Source organism: Microcaecilia unicolor, chromosome 11 (genome assembly GCF_901765095.1).
Source record: "Microcaecilia unicolor chromosome 11, aMicUni1.1, whole genome shotgun sequence".
NCBI lineage: Eukaryota > Metazoa > Chordata > Amphibia > Gymnophiona > Siphonopidae > Microcaecilia > Microcaecilia unicolor.
In genome coordinates, this window is record NC_044041.1 from 119,664,793 (window position 1) to 119,684,389 (window position 19,597).

General features: G+C 50.6%; 1 protein-coding gene across 4 annotated transcripts in view; it reads left to right on the forward strand.

Moving 5' to 3' along the window:
- Positions 1-19,597, forward strand: part of SF1 (splicing factor 1) — a 143,196-nt gene that overhangs the window by 89,099 nt on the left and 34,500 nt on the right. For all 4 annotated transcript variants that reach the window (XM_030219674.1, XM_030219675.1, XM_030219677.1 and 1 more), the window contains 2 exons: positions 14,614-14,797; positions 14,947-15,175. In XM_030219674.1, coding sequence (XP_030075534.1) covers positions 14,614-14,797; positions 14,947-15,175 — 413 coding nt within the window. The remainder of the gene's footprint in view (positions 1-14,613; positions 14,798-14,946; positions 15,176-19,597) is intronic.

A 19,597-nucleotide genomic window follows, 5' to 3' on the forward strand; every position in this document is an offset into this window, starting at 1 on the left:
TACAGACAGGGTCATTGCTCTTCTGAGCTCCCTAGGATGGATCATCAACTGGGAGAAAAGCCAGCTGCGCCCGACTCAGTCCCTAGAGTATCTGGGAGTTCGATTCGACACCCAAGTGGGCAGAGTGTTCCTGCCGGACAACCGGAGCGTCAAGCTTCAGACCCAGGTGGGCCAGTTCCTAGCCGCCTCTACTCTTTGGGCGTGGGACTATGTGCAGCTGTTGGGCTCCATGACGGCCACGATGGACCGCCTTCCTTTGGATCCAGCGGTGCGAAAGGCGCTGAGCTGGTGGCTGAGGCCAGGCAAACTGTCCACAGGCATGCCTCTTACGACCCCGGAGTGGGTTGTCGTCACGACGGACGCCTGCTTGACGGGCTGGGGAGGCCACTGCCTGGGACGGACAGCGCAGGGGCTCTGGTCTCCTGCAGAGACGAAATGGTCCATCAACCTCCTGGAGCTCCGAGCCATTCGGTTGGCGCTTCTAGAGTTTCTCCCGGTACTGGTGCTGAGGCCTGTACGGGTCCTGTTGGACAATGCCACGGCTGTGGCCTATGTCAATCGCCAGGGAGATACCAGGAGCGCCCCTCTAGCCAAGGAGGCCATGAAGCTATGCCTGTGGGCGGAAGCGAATCTGGAACAGCTGTCGGCGGCCCACATTGCGAAGCCTTTGCTAGCCCATGCACACCGCGCATGAGCGACCGTCTTCCTGCCCGAACCGGCTCGTGTTCATCAGTCTTCTTTTGTCCACGCTCGGGACGGTCGCGTTTTGCGCCGTTTCGGTCCCCTCAAGTTGACCTCGCGCGTCTTCGCGATTTTCACTTAAAAAAAAAAAAAAAAGAGAGAGAGACCGTTCAGGTCTTTACCCCTTTCCCGTGTTTCCAGCTTTTTCCCCGCGTAAGTTTCCTTTCGCTTTCGGGACTGGCCTATTTGGCCTCGGTACGGTTTTTTTTTCTCCCTTCTTTTTGGTGCCTTTCGTCATCATCGCTAATTTTGATTTCGCCGGCGTGATTTTTCCGCCCATGTCATCGAAGTCTTCCAGCGGCTTCAAGAAGTGCACCCAGTGCGCCCGGGTAATCTCGCTCACTGGTAGGCACGCTTCGTGTCTTCAGTGTCTGGGGGCTGGGCACCGGCCGCAGGCCTGTAGTCTTTGTGCTCTTTTGAAAAAGAGGACTCTGGTAGCGAGATTGGCCCAGTGGAACGTGGTGTTCTCGGGCTCTTCGTCGGCATCGGCACGGGACTCGAGTGCATCGACGTCGACAGCGTCAAGACCTCCGCCCTCGGCCGTGACTATCGATTGCATCGAGGCATCGACCCTCTGCATCATCGGGGCCGAGACATCGGAAGGCGGCGTCGGTGGTACCGGGACCTCCACTAGTGCTGATGTCGTCGGACGGTGGTGCTTCGTCTGGAGTGCAGGTGAGGGCTGTCCATTCCCCTGCTGGTGGCAGTGAGCCTTCGGGTGGGTCTCCCCCTACCCTGAGGGCTCCTGCGGTACAGCCCCCCCCGAGACCGACCGTCTTCGGCCTGGGCCCCGAGGAAGCGACGACTGGATTCTACGTCCTCGTTGGTACCGGGAAGCTCCGGTGACATGCTTCGTTTGAAAAAAATTCAAAGAAGCATCGACACCGGTCTCCTTCCCGCGTCGGTACCAAGAGCTCTGGGTCGCCGAGAGAGTCGGCACCCAGTAGGCATCGGCACCGGGAGGACCGCTCACCCTCTGTTCAGGACGTGTCAATGCGCTCCACCTTGGACAGCCCGGAACAGCCTCCACGCCCGGAACAGACTGACTTCGACTCCTGCATCGGCTTCCATGTCTTTCTCCACAGCCGCCCTGCACGAGAGTCTCCGGGCCGTTCTCCCAGAGATCCTGGGAGAGCTGTTGCACCCTTCCCCTCCGGTACCGGGGGTGCTTGCGCCTCCGGTACCGTCGAGTGAGGCGCCGGCTGGCCCCTTGCCCGGGGTGAGGTCTCCGACATCGGTGCCGCTTGCGGTACCGACTGCGGTCGCCTCCCAGGAAGGCTCCCCGACGACGTCGGCGGAGGGAGCTTCGCCAGTGCGGGCGAGGGAGTCTACCTCTCGACGCTCCCACCATGGCCGTGGTTCCATGGAGTCCAGCCGGGCACGGCTTCAAACATAGGTTTGTGAACTTGTGTCTGATACCGATGGTGAGGCCTCGTGGGAGGAGGAGGAGGACATCAGATATTTCTCTGACGAGGAGTCTGATGGCCTTCCTTCTGATCCCACTCCCTCCCCTGAAAGGCAGCTTTCTCCTCCCGAGAGTCTGTCTTTTGCGGCCTTAGTCCGGGAGATGTCTACGGCCATCCCCTTCCCGGTGGTTGTGGAGGACGAGCCCAGGGCTGAAATGTTTGAGCTCCTGGACTATCCTTCTCCACCTAAGGAAGCGTCCACAGTACCCATGCATAATATCCTAAAAAAAGACATTGCTGGCAAACTGGACCAAGCCTTTAAGTAATCCCCACATTCCCAAGAAGATCGAGTCCCAGTACCGGATCCATGGGGACCCAGAGCTGATGCGCACTCAGTTGCCTCACGACTCTGGAGTTGTGGATTTGGCCCTAAAGGAAGGCTAAGAGTTCTAGAGAGCATGCTTCGGCGCCCCCGTGGCAAAGACTCTAGAACCTTAGACTCCTTTGGGAGGAAGGCCTACCATTCCTCTATGCTCATGGCCAAAATTCAGTCTTACCAGCTCTACACGAGCATACACATGCGGAACAATGTGCGGCAGTTGGCGGGCTTGGTGGACAAGCTCCCTCCTGAGCCTTCAGCTTCTACCTCCACAGGTAGACGTTTTTATGGGGGAAGGAAGACTGTTCCCTACTCTTCTGGTAAGCGTAGGTACAATCCTCCTTCTCGACAGCCTGCGGCCCAGGCTAAGCCCCAGTGCGCTCGCTCTCGTCAGCAGCGTGCGCCTCAGCAAGGCCCCTCGGCTCCCCAGCAAAAGCAAGGGACGAGCTTTTGACTGGCTCCAGCAGAGCATAGCCGACATCCACGTGTCAGTGCCGGGCGATCTGCCGGTCGGAGGAAGGTTGAAAGTTTTTCACCAAAAGTGGCCTCTCATAACCTCCGATCAGTGGGTTCTTCAAATAGTCCAGCAAGGATACACCCTCAATTTGGCCTCCAAACCTCCAAATTGTCCACCGGGAGCTCAATCTTGCAGCTTCCAGCACAAGCAGGTACTTGCAGAAGAACTCTCCGCCCTTCTCAGCGCCAATGCGGTCGAGCCCGTGCCATCCGGGCAAGAAGGGCTGGGAGAATGGGCGTGCAAGTGGCAGATGAAGTTCAATGTTGACAAGTGCAAAGTGATGCATGTGGGTAAGAGGAACCCGAATTATAGCTACGTCTTGCAAGGTTCCGCGTTAGGAGTTACGGATCAAGAAAGGGATCTGGGTGTCGTCGTCGATGATACGCTGAAACCTTCTGCTCAGTGTGCTGCTGCGGCTAGGAAAGCGAATAGAATGTTGGGTGTTATTAAGAAGGGTATGGAGTCCAGGTGTGCGGATGTTATAATGCCGTTGTATCGCTCCATGGTGCGACCGCACCTGGAGTATTGTGTTCAGTACTGGTCTCCGTATCTCAAAAAAGATATAGTAGAATTGGAAAAGGTACAGCGAAGGGCGACGAAAATGATAGTGGGGATGGGACGACTTTCCTATGAAGAGAGGCTGAGAAGGCTAGGGCTTTTCAGCTTGGAGAAGAGACGGCTGAGGGGAGATATGATAGAAGTGTATAAAATAATGAGTGGAATGGATCGGGTGGATGTGAAGCGACTGTTCACGCTATCCAAAAATACTAGGACTAGAGGGCATGAGTTGAAGCTACAGTGTGGTAAATTTAAAACGAATCGGAGAAAATTTTTCTTCACCCAACGTGTAATTAGACTCTGGAATTCATTGCCGGAGAACGTGGTACGGGCGGTTAGCTTGACGGAGTTTAAAAAGGGTTAGATAGATTCCTAAAGGACAAGTCCATAGACCGCTATTAAATGGACTGGAAAAATTCCTCATTTTTAGGTATAACTTGTCTGGAATGTTTTTACGTTTGGGGAGCGTGCCAGGTGCCCTTGACCTGGATTGGCCACTGTCGGTGACAGGATGCTGGGCTAGATGGACCTTTGGTCTTTCCCAGTATGGCACTACTTATGTACTTATGTACTTATGTACTTATTCTATTCCAGGTACTTCCTTGTGGAAAAGAAAACGGGGGATGCGTCCCATCCTAGACCTAAGGGCCCTCAACAAATATCTGGTCAGGATGCTTTTCCTGGGCACCCTTCTCCCTATGATTCAGGAAAACGATTGGCTATGCTCTCTGGACTTGAAGGACGCGTACACCACATCCCGATACTGCCAGCTCACAGACAGTATCTGCGATTTCAGCTGGGCACACGTCACTTCCAGTACTGTGTGCTACCCTTTGGGTCGCCTCTGCGCCCAGAGTGTTCATGAAGTGCTTGGCTGTAGTAGCAGCGGCGCTTCGCAGGCTGGGGGTGCACGTGTTCCCATATCTCGGCGATTGGCTGGTGAAGAACACATCCGAGGCAGGAGCTCTACAGTCCATGCAGATGACTATTCGCCTCCTGGAGCTACTGGGGTTTGTGATAAATTATCCAAAGTCCCATCTTCTCCCAGTGCAGAGGCTCAAATTCATAGGAGCTCTGCTGGATTCTTGGACGGCTCGTGCCTATCTCCCAGAGACGAGAGCCAACAACTTGTTGTCCCTCGTCTCGCGGGTGCGAGCGTCCCAGCAGATCACAGCTCGGCAGATGTTGAGATTGCTGGGCCACATGGCCTCCACAGTTCATGTGACTCCCATGGCCCGCCTTCACATGAGATCTGCTCAATGGACCCTAGCTTCCCAGTGGTTTCAGGCTGCTGGGGATCTAGAAGACGTGATCCACCTGTCCATGAGTTTTCTCAAATCCCTGTATTGGTGGTCGATTTGGTCCAATTTGACTCTGGGGCGTCCTTTCCAAATTCCTCAGCCACAAAAAGTGCTGACTACGGATGCGTCTCTCCTGGGGTGGGGAGCTCATGTCGAGGGGCTTCACACCCAGGGAAGCTGGTCCCTCCAGGAACGCGATCTGCAGATCAATCTCCTGGAGTTACGAGCGGTCTGGAACGCTCTGAAGGCTTTCAGAGATCGGCTGTCCCACCAAATTATCCAAATTCAGACAGACAACCAGGTTGCCATGTTTTACATAAACAAGCAGGGGGGCACTGGATCTCGCCCCCCCCCTGTGTCAGGAAGCCGTCAGCATGTGGCTCTGGGCTCGCCGTCACGGCATGGTGCCCCAAGCCACATACCTGGCAGGCGTAAACAACAGTCTGGCTGACAGGTTGAGCAGGATTATGCAACCTCACGAGTGGTCGCTCAACTCCAGAGTAGTGCGCCAGATCTTCCAGGTGTGGGGCACCCCCTAGGTAGATCTCTTTGCATCTCGAGCCAACCACAAAGTCCCTCAGTTCTGTTCCAGGCTTCAGGCCCACGGCAGACTGGCATCGGATGCCTTCCTCCTGGACTGGGGGGAAGGTCTGCTGTATGCTTATCCTCCCATACCTCTGGTGGGGAAGACTTTGTTGAAACTCAAGCAAGACCGAGGCACCATGATTCTGATTGCTCCTTTTTGGCCGCGTCAGATCTGGTTCCCTCTTCTGGAGTTGTCCTCCGAAGAACCGTGGAGATTGGAGTGTTTTCTGACCCTCATCACACAGGACGAAGGGGCGCTTCTGCATCCCAACCTCCAGTCTCTGGCTCTCACGGCCTGGATGTTGAGAGAGTAGACTTTGCCTCTTTGGGTCTGTCAGAGGGTGTCTCCCGCATCTTGCTTGCTTCCAGGAAAGATTCCACTAAGAGGAGTTACTTCTTTTTTTTTTTTTTTTTTTTAATTTATAAATTTTTATTGAACATCAATCAATGTAACAGTTTGGAGCCCATGACTCCCCCAACTTTCCAACCAGGTAAACTTCAGTCCCGTTCCACAAGTGTTTTCGCTTCCCCCCCCCCCCCCCCCCCCCCACCCTTCCCACCCTTCAAAACTGTAGCTTAATCCTACTCTCTATGTTCCCAGTAAAGAGAGTCTCCAATTGCGTCCATTCATCAGCAGTGGAACAATATCTCCCTCTACGCCTGTCCGTCATCTTTTCCATAGCCGCTATTATCTTAAGCCTCTCCACCCAATCCTTCCCCGTGGGGCCCTTTGTTTGTTTCCAATTTAAGGCCACCATAGCTTTCGCCGCAGCCATACCCATTCGTTTTAGTCTGCATTGCCATCTCTTCCCCCTCCTATTGCCCCAACCCAACAAGCACCACTTAGGATCACATGGAACCGTACTGCCCAACATTGTAGTTAGTGATCCTGTTACTTCCCCCCCAAAATACCTGTAGTACCGAACACTCCCACCAAATATGGAAATATGTTCCCCTCCCATTCTTACATCTCCAACATGTGTCTGAGGCATATGGAAACATTGCTTTTATTTTATCCGGTGTGAAGTACCATCTGCTCAGTACCTTATATGCATTCTCCCTGATAAGAACACATATAGATGCTTTCTTGGCCTCTAAGCAAATTCGCCTCCAATCTATTTCAGTCAATTCAGATCCCTCTCCCACGCCTTCATGTACGGTAATTTTACAAAGTCCCCTCCCCTAATATAATCATAAAGTTTAGATATCCCTCTCCCCTGTAGATCTATGATACCCCACAAATTTTCAAATTTTTCAGTTATGGTTGGATCCTCTTTCATCCCTATCTCCCTACACATATAGTCCTTCACCTGCATATATGCAAATATGTCTGACGCAGGCAGATCATATTCCCTCCTAAGTACCTCAAAACTCTTGATCACCCCATTTTCCAGAAGTTCCCGAAACCGGATCAACCCCTTCTGAAACCATGTGAGAAACACCCGATTTTCTTTCCCTCCCATAAACCCTGGCTCTTGTGTTATCCAAGCATATGTGGATCTATTCCGGGTTTTCCTCAATCTTTTCTTAAGTGCTCCCCATATTCTCAGCAAATGGGATACAAAGGGATTCAAGGCCATCCTCTTATATTCTACCTCCGGGATCCAGCCCCACAAAAGTGCATCCAAATTTCCCCCCTGTACAAAGATCTGCTCCAAGTTAGTTATTGGTGAGAGGTCCACTTTACTCCACAATCCTATCTGCTGCAATTGGGCTGCCCAATAATACCACAGGATGTTCGGCATGCCCCTTCCTCCCTGTTCCACAGTCCGCCACATGAGTCTCCTAGACAAACGGGCCTGTTTCCCACCCCAAACGAAACCACACAGCTCTGCTTGCAATTTACACATCTCCCCTTTAGGGACTAGAATAGGCAATGTCTGGAACAGAAATAGCAACCTAGGGAGGATGTTCATTTTTATGGCTGCTATCCTACCCCACCAGGACAACCAACCCTGCTTCCATCTATATAAGTCCTTTCTGATTTCTCTAAAGAGGGGAATATAATTCAGCATATATAGATTATCAAGATCTCTCGAGATATTAATACCTGGATATTTAAAGCTAGTGGCAGTCACCCTGAAATCAAAATTACTCCCCAACTGTTCCATCTCTGGTTCTGATATCGTAATGCCCATTAATTCGGACTTATCCAAATTTACCTTAAAGCCCGATAAGGTTCCAAAAGACTTCAATTCCCTCACTATTATAGGTAACGTCAGGAGCGGGTAGCCCACATAGAACAATATGTCATCGGCAAATAGTGCCATTTTGTGGTCTCTCCCCCCCATTCGGATCCCCTTAGCATCTCTGAGCTTTCTAATTCTTTGTGCGAGTGGCTCTATAGATATAGCAAATAACAACGGAGAGAGGGGACAGCCCTGCCGCGTTCCCCTTTGAATGGCAAATGAATTTGACCAGCCCCCATTAACTTTGATCCGGGCCACCAGAGTCGTATACAGCCCTTTCACCCACCCCACAAACAAATTTCCTAGCCCCATTTCCAGCATAGCCTCCCATAAGTACTTCCATTCTACTCTGTCAAACGCTTTCTCAGCATCGACCGTGAGCAGCGCCAAAGAGTCCCCCCTTTTCTGTGCTCCCCAAATGATGTTTAAAGTGCGCCTAATATTATCGCTCACTTGTCTATGCATTATAAAACCTGACTGGTCTGTATGTATAAGCGAGGGGAGCAATACCTTCAATCTCTCCGCTATTACCTTTGCTAGAATCTTAACATCAACGTTAAGCAGGGATATCGGTCTATACGACCCACAAACTGTAGGGTCCCGTCCTTGCTTTAGTAGCACCGTGATCCCTGCCTCCCGCATGCTCAGTGGCGGATTGCCTTCCACAAAACATACATTCCCTACCCTTACCAAAAGCGGCCCTAATTCCTGCTGAAAAATCTTATAGAATTTGGCAGTATAGCCATCCAATCCCGGTGACTTCCCGCTCTTCAAACCTCTTATGACTGAAAGCACCTCCTCTAGGTCAATTGGGGCTTCCAGTTCCGCCCTCTGCTCAGCTGTTATCTTTGGTAGGTCTAACTCCCGTAGGAACTCATGGATCTCATGCTTTTGAGACCCTGCTCCCTTAGCATACAATTTAGCATAGAAGTTCACGAATTGTTCTCTAATTTCATCATCCTGGTAGTAGAGCGCATCTTTCACCCCCTTAATTTTTACAATTGTATTTTTTATCCTTCGTTCCCTAAGCCTCCTTGCTAGCATGTTTCCCGCCCTATTACTATATTCAAAAAAATTCTGTTGCATTAAGCTTCTATGAAACTCCATCCTTTTCATCTGAATAGTCTGTAATTCCCTTCTCCACTTCAGGAGTTCTTCCAAATACTGAGCTCCCCCTATCCTCTGGTGTCTAGCTTCCTGTCTTGCCAGCTCTTTCCGCACCTGTAGTTCATGTTGTTCTCTTTCCTTTTTCCGAAAAGCCCCTTTTCGGATAAGGTGTCCCCGTGTCACCACCTTCAGTGCATCCCACAAAGTTCCCACCCCCACCTCTCCGTTATCATTAAATTCTAGATATTCTTTAATGACTTCTCGAATTTCCTGACAGTCTGCCGTTTGATCTAGTAAAGTTTCATTGAGGCGCCACAACTTTCCCATACCCTTGCGTCCCACCCCTTCAGTGCGATCCAGACTGGGGCATGATCTGAGGCATGAATGCTCTCAATCTCTGTCTGATGAATTGCGCCCCATAGCTCCCTACTACCCCATATCATATCAATTCGTGCATAGGAGCTCTGAGCATGGGAATAATGGGTATATGTTCTTTGGGCTGGGTGCTGGAGTCGCCACACATCGATTAGATCTAATTCCCTCATCAATTTACGCAGCATACATCGATTAGCTCCCCCCCACCCACTCCTCTTTTAGAATGGTCAATCTCTTCTACCGTGTAATTAAAATCCCCCCCCCCCCCCCAGGAGAATCTTCCCCTCCACAAAGTTCGCTAGTTCTTGCCTAAGATGGTCATAAAACCTCCCCTGACCTGCATTGGGTGCATAAACATTAATTAGTGTGAGTGGGCCCTCCTTTGTTCTCCCCTTAATGGCAATGCATCTCCCTTCCCCTTCTTTATAGATGTCTTCTTTAACAAATTGCAAATGATCCTTTACATAAATTGCCAACCCCCCCGTTTTGCTCCCCTTGGGGTCTGCCAGCGTTTAACCTTCTCCTATACCTTTGTTGAGTATTAAGTGTGTATCTTGCGACCTGATATGCGTTTCTTGTAGGAAAGCTATGTCCCAGTTCATTCTGCGCAGCTCCCTAAAAATGATGCTCCTCTTATTAGGACTGTTCAAACCATTTATATTCCATGACCCCACCCTTAACCCCCCTCCCCCCCTCCCCTGGTTCCCTCCCCCCGACTTCCCAATTATGGGCCTTGCCCTCAACTGGCCATCACCCCCGTCTGCCAGTTATGCCCCTCAGGAAGTGAGCCCTCCCCAGAGGACCGCTTAGTAACAATTAACTCAATCAGCAGCATTCCCCGACCTTTCTTCCCCCCCTGCAACACTATCCCATAATACACCAACCGATAACAACCTACAGGTCACCCCGTTTGTCTGTCTTCAGACCAAAAGTCAAACCAAAAAGTCTAAACTTGACTTTCTTCAGGTGCCATCTTCATTTTCAAACTCCGATTGCCCCATGGACTGTGATCGGTGTTCCTTCTGTCTGGTAACCTTCTGCCATCCGTTCCGCTCCTTTCGAACCGGACTATGTGGCTTCTGCAGCTGTGTATCCTCCACCTCTCTCGGCAGATCTGTACATCCCATGTCACGCAGGAGTTTCCATGCCCCCAGATGAGTTTGTAGCCTCTGGGTGTTATTCCCAACTGTAATTTGTATTCCAAAGGGATGTAGCCACCTATACCTCAGACCAGCCTTCTGAAGGTATGATGTAACTTCTTTGAAGTCTCTCCTCCTTTGTAGTGTTTTCTTTGCCAAATCCTGGAACACTTTAATCTTCCCATTTTTCCATTCTATTTCTCCCATATTTTTCGCTTTTCGCCACACCGCTTCCTTCACAGTAAACTTGTGGAAGCAGGCAACTATGTCTTTCGGCACTCCACCTCGTTGGGGCCCCAGACTCCTATGAGCCCTCTCGATTTCCACCGGCTCCCCTCTTACTTCTTCTTCAGAGCTAGTGTCTTGCTGTAATAAGACGGCACATATATCCTTAACCGTCTGGGCCGCGTCCCTAAATTGGTCTTCCTCCGGGACCCCTTTGAATCTCAAATTGCACCGCCGTGAGCGGTTCTCCAAGTCCTCCAGCAACATCTCCATCTTTTGCTTAGATTGCTGTTCCAATTTGAGAGACTTCTGCAGTTCCCGAACCTCTGCTGAGACAGCTTCAGTCTTTTCCTCCGCTTCCGCCAGCCGATTTCCAACCTCCTTCATTTCCTCCCGCAACTCCGCCACTGCTGTGTGCAGGCTGCGCCTTGTTGTTACCAGTTCAGTCTTTATCTCCTTAAACCACCTTACAAAATCCTGTTTACAGATTTCTGTGTCACTTTCCCCGTTCTCCTCGAGGTCCGGGTCGGATTCATAATCCTCGACCGCCATTTTGGAGCCTCGTGTCGTCGTTCGCGCTCCTGCACTCCCGCTTGGTTTCGGAGCCTCTGACGCGAATTTAAATTTGGCCAGCTTCTTCTTCGCCGCCATAGCGCTTGCGATTTCGTTTTTTGAAGACAGATCTCCTCGATTTAAGTGGGGAATAGCTTATTTTCGCTCCGGAGCTAACAGAGCTCTTTAGCTAAGCAGCCATCTCCGTGAGCTGACGTCACTTCCTCCCGGAGTTACTTCTTTCTATGGAGGAGGTTTGCCGTCTGGTGTGACAGCAAGGCCCTAGATCCTCGCTCTTGTCCTACACAGACCCTGCTTGAATATCTTCTGCACTTGTCTGAGTCTGGTCTCAAGACCAACTCTGTAAGGGTTCACCTTAGCGCAAACAGTGCATACCATTACCGTGTGGAAGGTAAGCCGATCTCAGGACAGCCTTTAGTTCGCTTCATGAGAGGTTTGCTTTTGTCAAAGCCCCCCGTCAAGCCTCTTAGTGTCATGGGATCTCAATGTCGTTCTCACCCAGCTGATGAAACCTCCTTTTGAGCCACTGAACTCCTGCCATCTGAAGTACTTGACCTGGAAGGTCATTTTCTTGGTGGCAGTTACTTCAGCTCGTAGTCAGTGAGCTTCAGGCCCTGGTAGCCCAGGCTCCTTACACCAAATTTCATCATAACAGAGTAGTCCTCCGCACTCACCCTAAGTTCTTGCCAAAGGTTGTGTCTGAGTTCCATCTGAACCAGTCAATTGTCTTGCCAACATTTTTCCCCATCCTCATTCCTGCCCTGCTGAACGTCAGCTGCACACATTGGACTGCAAAAGAGCATTGGCCTTCTATCTGGAGCGGACACAGCCCAACAGACAGTCCGCCCAATTGTTTGTTTCTTTTGATCCCAACAGGAGGGGAGTGGCTGTGGGGAAACGCACCATATCCAATTGGCTAGCAGATTGCATTTCCTTCACTTACACCCAGGCTGGGCTGGCGCTTGAGGGTCATGTCATGGCTCATAATGTTAGAGCCATGGCAGCGTCAGTGGCCCACTTGAAGTCAGCTACTATTGAAGAGATCTGCAAAGCTGCGACGTGGTCATCTGTCCACACATTCACATCTCATTACTGCCTGCAGCAGGATACCCGACGCGACAGTCGGTTCGGGCAGTCAGTGCTTCAGAATCTGTTCGGGGTTTAGGATCCAACTCCACCCCCCTAGGCCCATGTTTTTTCTGTTCCAGGCTACACTCTCAGTTAGTTGGATAAGTTGTGAGGTCAATCTCAGTTATGTCCTCGCCGTTGCGAGGCCCAATTGACCATGTTTGTTGTTTTGAGTGAGCCTGGGGGCTAGGGATACCCCATCAGTGAGAACAAGCAGCCTGCTTGTCTTCGGAGAAAGCGAATGCTACATACCTGTAGCAGGTATTCTCCGAGGACAGCAGGCTGATTGTTCTCACAAACCCGCCCGCCTCCCCTTTGGAGTTGTGTCTTCCCTTGTCTTTGTCTTGCTACATATGGGACTGACGAACACGAGCCGGTTCGGGCGGGAAGACGGCCGCGCATGCGCGGTGCGCATGGGCGCGCGAGGACTAGCAAAGGCCTTTGCTAGTGAAGTTTCCGATTGGAGGGGCTGCCGTGGACGTCACCCATCAGTGAGAACAATCAGCCTGCTGTCCTCGGAGAAAACCTTCTACAGGTATGTAGCATTCGCTATACTCAGATCGAGAGAGTTTGTATGAGTTGATCCTGAATCTGTGGGCACACTGTGGAGTGAAATCTGTTTTACCACACCATATCACCCTGACACTAATGGGCTGGTGAAGAGATTTAATGGTACATTTAAAGCACATGTTATAGACTTTCATAGAAACAGGAGACCGTGACTGGGAGAAGTACTTGCCCTATCTACTGTTTGCATACAGAGAAGTATTATTCCAGGAGTCTACAGGGTTCTATCCATTTGAATTGCTTTATGGCCAGAAGGTGAAAGGGCCTCTTGACTTAATAAGAGAACATTGGGAAGGGAAAGTTGATACCTTCACCCCTGTAATTGAATATGTAGTTAATATGCGGCAGAGATAAGGCGCCTGAATGATACAAACTGTTTTATCTGTCTTGAGACAGAAAGCGGTATACTTTTCATATAAATATATTGGCCTATGCAAATCGCACAGCTATGGTGCTAGCTGTATGCAACCTGCCAGAAGAATGTCAGGATAGTGAGCCCATACTCTTAGCAGAGACATTATCAGAGGGATTTGACATTGAAGAGAGACCATCTAAACGTACAGACTGTGAAAAAAACCTTCAGTCAAAAGGGAGAACTAGAACAAGAAACATGCACAAAAGACACACATTTTACATGCACATGCAAACACACATTCAACCCTTTAAGTTTTGTTTTTTATATCATTCTTTTCTAATTAGAGATACTCTGTTCATACCACGCCTTTTTGAATTCGTTCCCCCACCTTCCTTGGGAGGGCATTCCAGACATCAACCATCCTCTCTGTGAAAAATAATTTTTGACATTACTCCTGCAACCTCAATTCATGTCCTCTAGTTTTACCACTTTCCCTTCTCTGGAAAATGTTTTCTATATTAATACTTTTAAAGTATTTAAACATCTGTATCATACCTTCCCTGTCCCTCCTCTCCTCTAGGGTATACTTATTTAGGTTTTCCAGTCTTTTCTCATATGTCCTTTGGCGCAAGCCCCATATCATTCTTGTTGCCTTCCTGTGGACTGCTTCAGTCTTCCTACTTCTTTAGCAAGATAATGGCCTCTAAAACTGAAGACGGTACTCCAGGTGGGGCCTCACCAACGACTTGTACAAGGGCATCAACACTTCCTTTCTTCTGCTGGTTACATCTCTCTATACAGCCTAGCATCCTTCTGACTATGGCCACTGCCTTGTCACACACTTTCACTTTTTCAAAAAGTACAAAGACCGGGACACTTGATGAAATTACATGGAAATATTTTTTCACTCAAAGAATAGTTAAGCTGTGGAACTCGCTGCCAGAGGATGTGGTCCAAAAGGTTTGGACAGGTTCCTGGAGAAAATATCCGTAGTCTGTTTATTCAGATGGACATGGGGGGAAGCCACTTCTTGCCCCAAGACTGGAAGCATAAAATGTTGCTACTAATTGGGTTTTTGCCAGGTACTTGTGACCTGGGTTGGAAGCAGGATATTATGGTGGATGGACCATTGGTCTGACCTAGTATAGCTATTCTTAAGTTTTTATGTTCTTGCATGGTGCTTCCTGCATCTCTTGTTCTCTACAAGTTACACAGAGATGAGGTCTACACATGTTTGGTTAGTTTTAGGTTAGTGAGTTTGTTGGTTGTGTTTAGTCTGAGTTTCTCCTTACTGCTTGTCTGTGTAAATACTGAGGAGCATTCAGTTCTTTATCTCCACCTGCTGATTGGACACAACCATCCCACAGATTCTGTATTAGTGGGAAGGACTAATGGAATGAAAATTCTGGTAAGATCTTTTATCCTTCTTTGTGGAGCTTCTGTAGATTTCTAATTTTCCCTCCCTCAGGCCTGGTGAGCCGCAGTCTGCTCAGGATAAGGCACGCATGGATAAAGAGTACCTTTCTCTCATGGCTGAACTGGGAGAAGCTCCTGTACCTGTATCAATGGGATCCTCATCTGTGCCCACCAACTCAACTCTTCAGGGTGGACCGAGACCATCAGCGGGTCCAGGGAGCAACCAGCTTCCTCCGGTGAGTATGTTTCTGGCTACTTTTCCAGCATTGTGTGTAGGTTCAGTCACCGTCGGAGACAAAGTGGTATTATACTTTAGAAGCAGGATTTAATTCTACAGCCTTGTTTTTCTTCTCTTCCCCCCCACACCCCCTTCCCCCAATTTTAGAACCGTGTCCCATGGATGAGCTCAAGCCCTTCAGATAATCGGGCCTATCATAGCATGCATGGAGGTGGACCAAATGGCCCCGGGGCCCCACACAGTTTTACTCATGCCATGCCCAGCATGGGTGCACACCATATGTCCCATAATCCCAATGGGCCACCTCCACCTTGGATGCAACCCCCTCCACCTCCAATGAATCAAGGTCCACACCCTCCTGGTCCTCTTCCAATGGGTAAGTAGTAATGGTAGTGGTTTACAGGTTGCAAATCACTATTTGATGTATACTAGATTTGACAGGTCATCTGATGGATGCATAGTAGATTACTGCTGTGACAAATGGGCTGAAGTACAAGTCTTGTTATATTTTTATACAAACTAGTATACAGGTCTTCATTTTCTATTGTATTTTGTCTTTGTGAAAGTAAAGAAATAACATGCTGCTCGATTTTTCTGTCTAGTCTTACTCTTTGTATACCTTTTATTGTAGATTTGAAAAAAAAAAAAAAAAAAAAGTTTGTACCTAGAGGCCAACCAAGTTTTGGCTTCAGTTTGTTGGTTTTATTGAATTTGGGCGGCGAATTTGGTTTCATCTGAAATAGAAAAACCTGGTTTCTGTTGGCTTCAGTGTTTTTCTGACACAAGTACACAGTCTTGAGATTTCTAGCTTAATTTTTTTCTTTAACAAGTGAATATGGCACACCAGGTTCAGTTGTGGGCTTCATGGGGACTTCCATAATCTGACGTATGTCTGGCTGCATTCAGAATGTGAGGCCTGGACAGTTTTATTGCCAAGTTGTGTGCATCGTGGTCTAGTTGGACCTCTTGTACCCAAAGGAATGCTATGGGAGTATTCAAGTCCAAGCAGGCCATCCTGTTCTCAATGCTGGGTGATGTCATCCGATGGAGCCTGGTGGAGATGCCGACTAGTGAGATCAAGAAATCTATACTAGCGTCGCACTGCGCATGTGCTGGAGTTTTCCCGCCCAACGCTCAGTCTTAATTTTTCCATGGAGCAGGGAGGACGTGTCTTCATGTTCTCCACAAGTGCAATTCGTGTGGGGTTTTTTTTTTGTGTGTGTGTGTCTTGTGCTTTCCCATGTGGGATTTCAAGTCAATCTCGGATATTTTTCTTTTTATTTTACCCTTTTTTTTTTTTTCAGCTTCCCTTTTAATTTCTTTTCCATACCATCAAGCAGATTAATCCATAGACTGGTGGGTTGTGTCCATCTACCAGCAGGTGGAGATAGAGAGCAATCTTTTGCTTCCCTATATATGTGGTCATGTGCTGCCGGAACATCCCCAGTATGTTCTCTATCTCAGCAGGTGTGTGGTCACACAGCAGCAGCTCTGGCTAGGTCTCCACGCCTATTTACTTAGGCTTTGTTGAGTACCTGGGGTTGAGGGCTCTTCCTGAGCAAGTGCAAACCTGGTGGAGCCAGGTCCCTCCTTTTCTCCCCCCTCCCGCTGGCTCCATTTAAAAGGAAAAAAAAAAAAAAATGTTCTGGAAGCTTTTATCTTCAGCTGTTCACTGGGACACCAAATCGTCGCAGCTCGGGGCAAGAAGCAGGTAATTTTACCTTTTATTGGCGGGCAGGGGGTCCCCGAACGTTCTCCATGTGGCTCATGGCGGTGGATGGAAAAGGCGCGAAAAAGCGCTCCCTGGATCGCGTTCGCGCGTCTAGCGGGAAGCGCGGGGATCGGAGGTAGCGAAGCCCTTTTTGGGCACCTTTCAAGATTTGAGCCGGTTTTTCCTCCGTTGGAGCGTTGGCGGCTTGTCCCTCTTTGGGCGCCCATCCCCCGATGTCTGCCCTTCCAGCGTTGGCCGGCCACGCTACTCGGACGGCTTCTGTTGTATCTGCCTTGAGTTGGGAGACAGTATAAAGATGGCTGCCCTTGAATTGGGCGGCGGTAAGAATCAGGCAAAATTTAAGCGCCATGCTTCCCACATGGCTCCTTCGCGGAGTGCAGCGACGGATGCCATTTTGAAGCAGCATTCCTTTTGCAGAGACCGCCGCCCAGGAGGTTCTTCCTCCGGTCCTCCCCCAGGGTCACGTACCCAATGACGGGGCCCTGGTCCATGGCCCAGAGCAGATTGGAGGAAGGCTGTCCTCGTTTCTGGGCGAGTGGACCAGGGTAACTTCAGACGCTTGGGTTCTGGAAGCCATCAGAGACGGCTACAAGTTGGAGTTTTGCCTGCCCCTGAGAGATGGGTTTGTGAACTCTCCCTGCAAGTCTCCCCTCAAAGTGGCGGCAGTTCAGCAGACTTTGGACAACTTGCTCCGCCTTGGTTCGGTGGTCCCAGTGCCAGTAGATCAGCTTGGCACGGGACGTTACTCCATTTACTTTGTGGTGCCAAAGAAAGGAGGCTCTTCTCGGCCTATTCGCGACCTCAAGGGAGTCAATCAAGCCTCGAGAATATGGCATTTCAGAATGGAGACTCTCCGCTCCGTGATAGCTGCCGTACAAGAAGGAGAATTCCTGGCATCCTTGGACATCAAGGAAGCTTACTTGCACATTCCCATCTGGCTGCCTCATCAGCGCTTCCTGCGCTTTGCAGTGCTGGGCCGGCACTTTCAGTTCAGAGCCCTCCCATTTGGGTTGGCTACGGCTCCGCGGACCTTCTCCAAAGTAATGGTGGTCATCGCAGCTTATCTCCGCAAGGAAGGAGTACAAGTCCATCCCTATCTGGACGACTGGCTGATTCGAGCCCCCCTCCTTTGCAGAGTGTGGGAGAGCTACAGACAGGGTCATTGCTCTTCTGAGCTCCCTGGGATGGATCATCAACTGGGAGAAAAGTCAGTTGCGACCGACTCAGTCCCTGGAGTATCTGGGTGTTCGGTTCGATACCCAAGTGGGCAGAGTGTTCCTGCCAGACAACCGGAGTCTCAAGCTTCGGGCCCAGGTGGGCCGGTTCCTAGTCTCCTCTACTCCTCGGGCTTGGGATTATATGCAACTGTTGGGCTCCATGACGGCCACGATGGAGGTAGTGCCCTGGGCCAGGGCCCATATGAGACCACTACAGCACTCTCTTCTACGGCGTTGGACTCTGGTTTAGGAGGATTACGCTATTCGCCTTACCTTGGATCCAGCGATGCGCAAGGCGCTGAGTTGGTGGCTGAGGTCAGACAAGCTGTCCGCCGGAATGCCTCTTACGACCCCGGAGTGGATTGTCGTCACGACGGACGCCTGTTTGACGGGCTGGGGAGCCCACTGCCTGGGAAGGACAGCGCAGGGGCTATGGTCTCCTGCGGTGGCGAAGTGGTCCATCAACCTCTTGGAACTCCGAGCCATTCGGTTGGCACTTCTAGAGTTTTTCCAGGTACTGGTACTGAGACCAGTTCGGGTCCTGTCAGACAATGCCATGGCTGTGGCCTATGTCAATCGCCAGGGAGGTACCAGGAGCGCCTGTCTAGCCAGGGAGGCCATGAAGTTATGCCTGTGGGCAGAAGCGAATCTGGAACAGCTGTCGGCGGCTCACATTGCGGGAGTCATGAAAGTCAAGGCGGACTTTCTCAGTCGCCATACCATGGATCTCGGAGAGTGGCAGCTATCTGCTTGGGCGTTCTTGGAGATCACGAAGCACTGGGGCATGCCGAGCTTGGATCTGATGACGACCTTGGCCAAGTGCCACGGTTCTTCAGCAGAGGACGGGACCCTCAAGCTCTGGGGGTCGATGCTCTTCTCCAGCAGTGGCCGGTACAGGAGCTTCTCTACTTGTTCCCGGCCTGGCCAATGATGGGCAGAGTTCTGGGCCGGGTGGCGAAGCATCCAGGCCGTGTGGTCCTGATGGGTCCAGATTGGCACAGACGTCCTGGGTATGCAGATCTAATCCGGCTTTCCGTGGACAGTCCTCTGCGGCTGCCAGCAGAGCGGGGCCACTTGCATCAGGGTCCCGTGGTGATGGAGGATCCCTCCCTCTTTGGCCTTACGGCCTGGCTCTTGAGCGGAAGCGGCTGAGGAAGAAGAGCTTCTCGGACAAGGTCATCGCCACTATGCTGAGAGCGAGGAAGCGCTTTACTTCTACTGCTTACACCAGGGTTTGGCGTACCTTTGCATTGTGGTGCGAGGCAGGCTCCTTATCGCCCTTCACGGCGCCTATTACTTCAGTGTTGGCGTTCCTGCAAGAAGGTCTGGAGAAAGGCCTGTCGCTCAGTTCGCTTAAAGTCCAGGTAGCGGCTCTAGCTTGCGTCGCCTGAAGGGTGCTTCCCTGGCTTCGCAGCCAGATGTGGTGCGATTTCTCAAAGGAGTTAATCACCTACACCCTCCTCTGCGATCGATAGGGCCTATGTGGAATCTCAATTTGGTGCTGCGGACCCTGCAGAAGCTGCCCTTCGAGCCCTTATCGAGGATGTCTCTTAAGGACCTGACGTTGAAAGCGGTCTTTTTGGTGGCAATCGCTTCAGCCAGGAGGGTTTCCGAGCTTCAGGCGCTCTCGTGCAGAGAGCCGTTCCTGCGGTTCACTGAGGCAGGAGTGTCGATTCGCCCAGTTCCTTCCTTTCTGCCCAAGATTGTTTCTCGCTTCCATGTGAATCAGCAGCTTTGTCTACCCTCCTTCCGTAGGGAGGATTATCCAGAGCAGTACCCTGCTCTCAAATGTCTGGATGTTAGACGAGTCATCAGATACTTGGAGGCGACCAACGATTTCCGGAGGTCA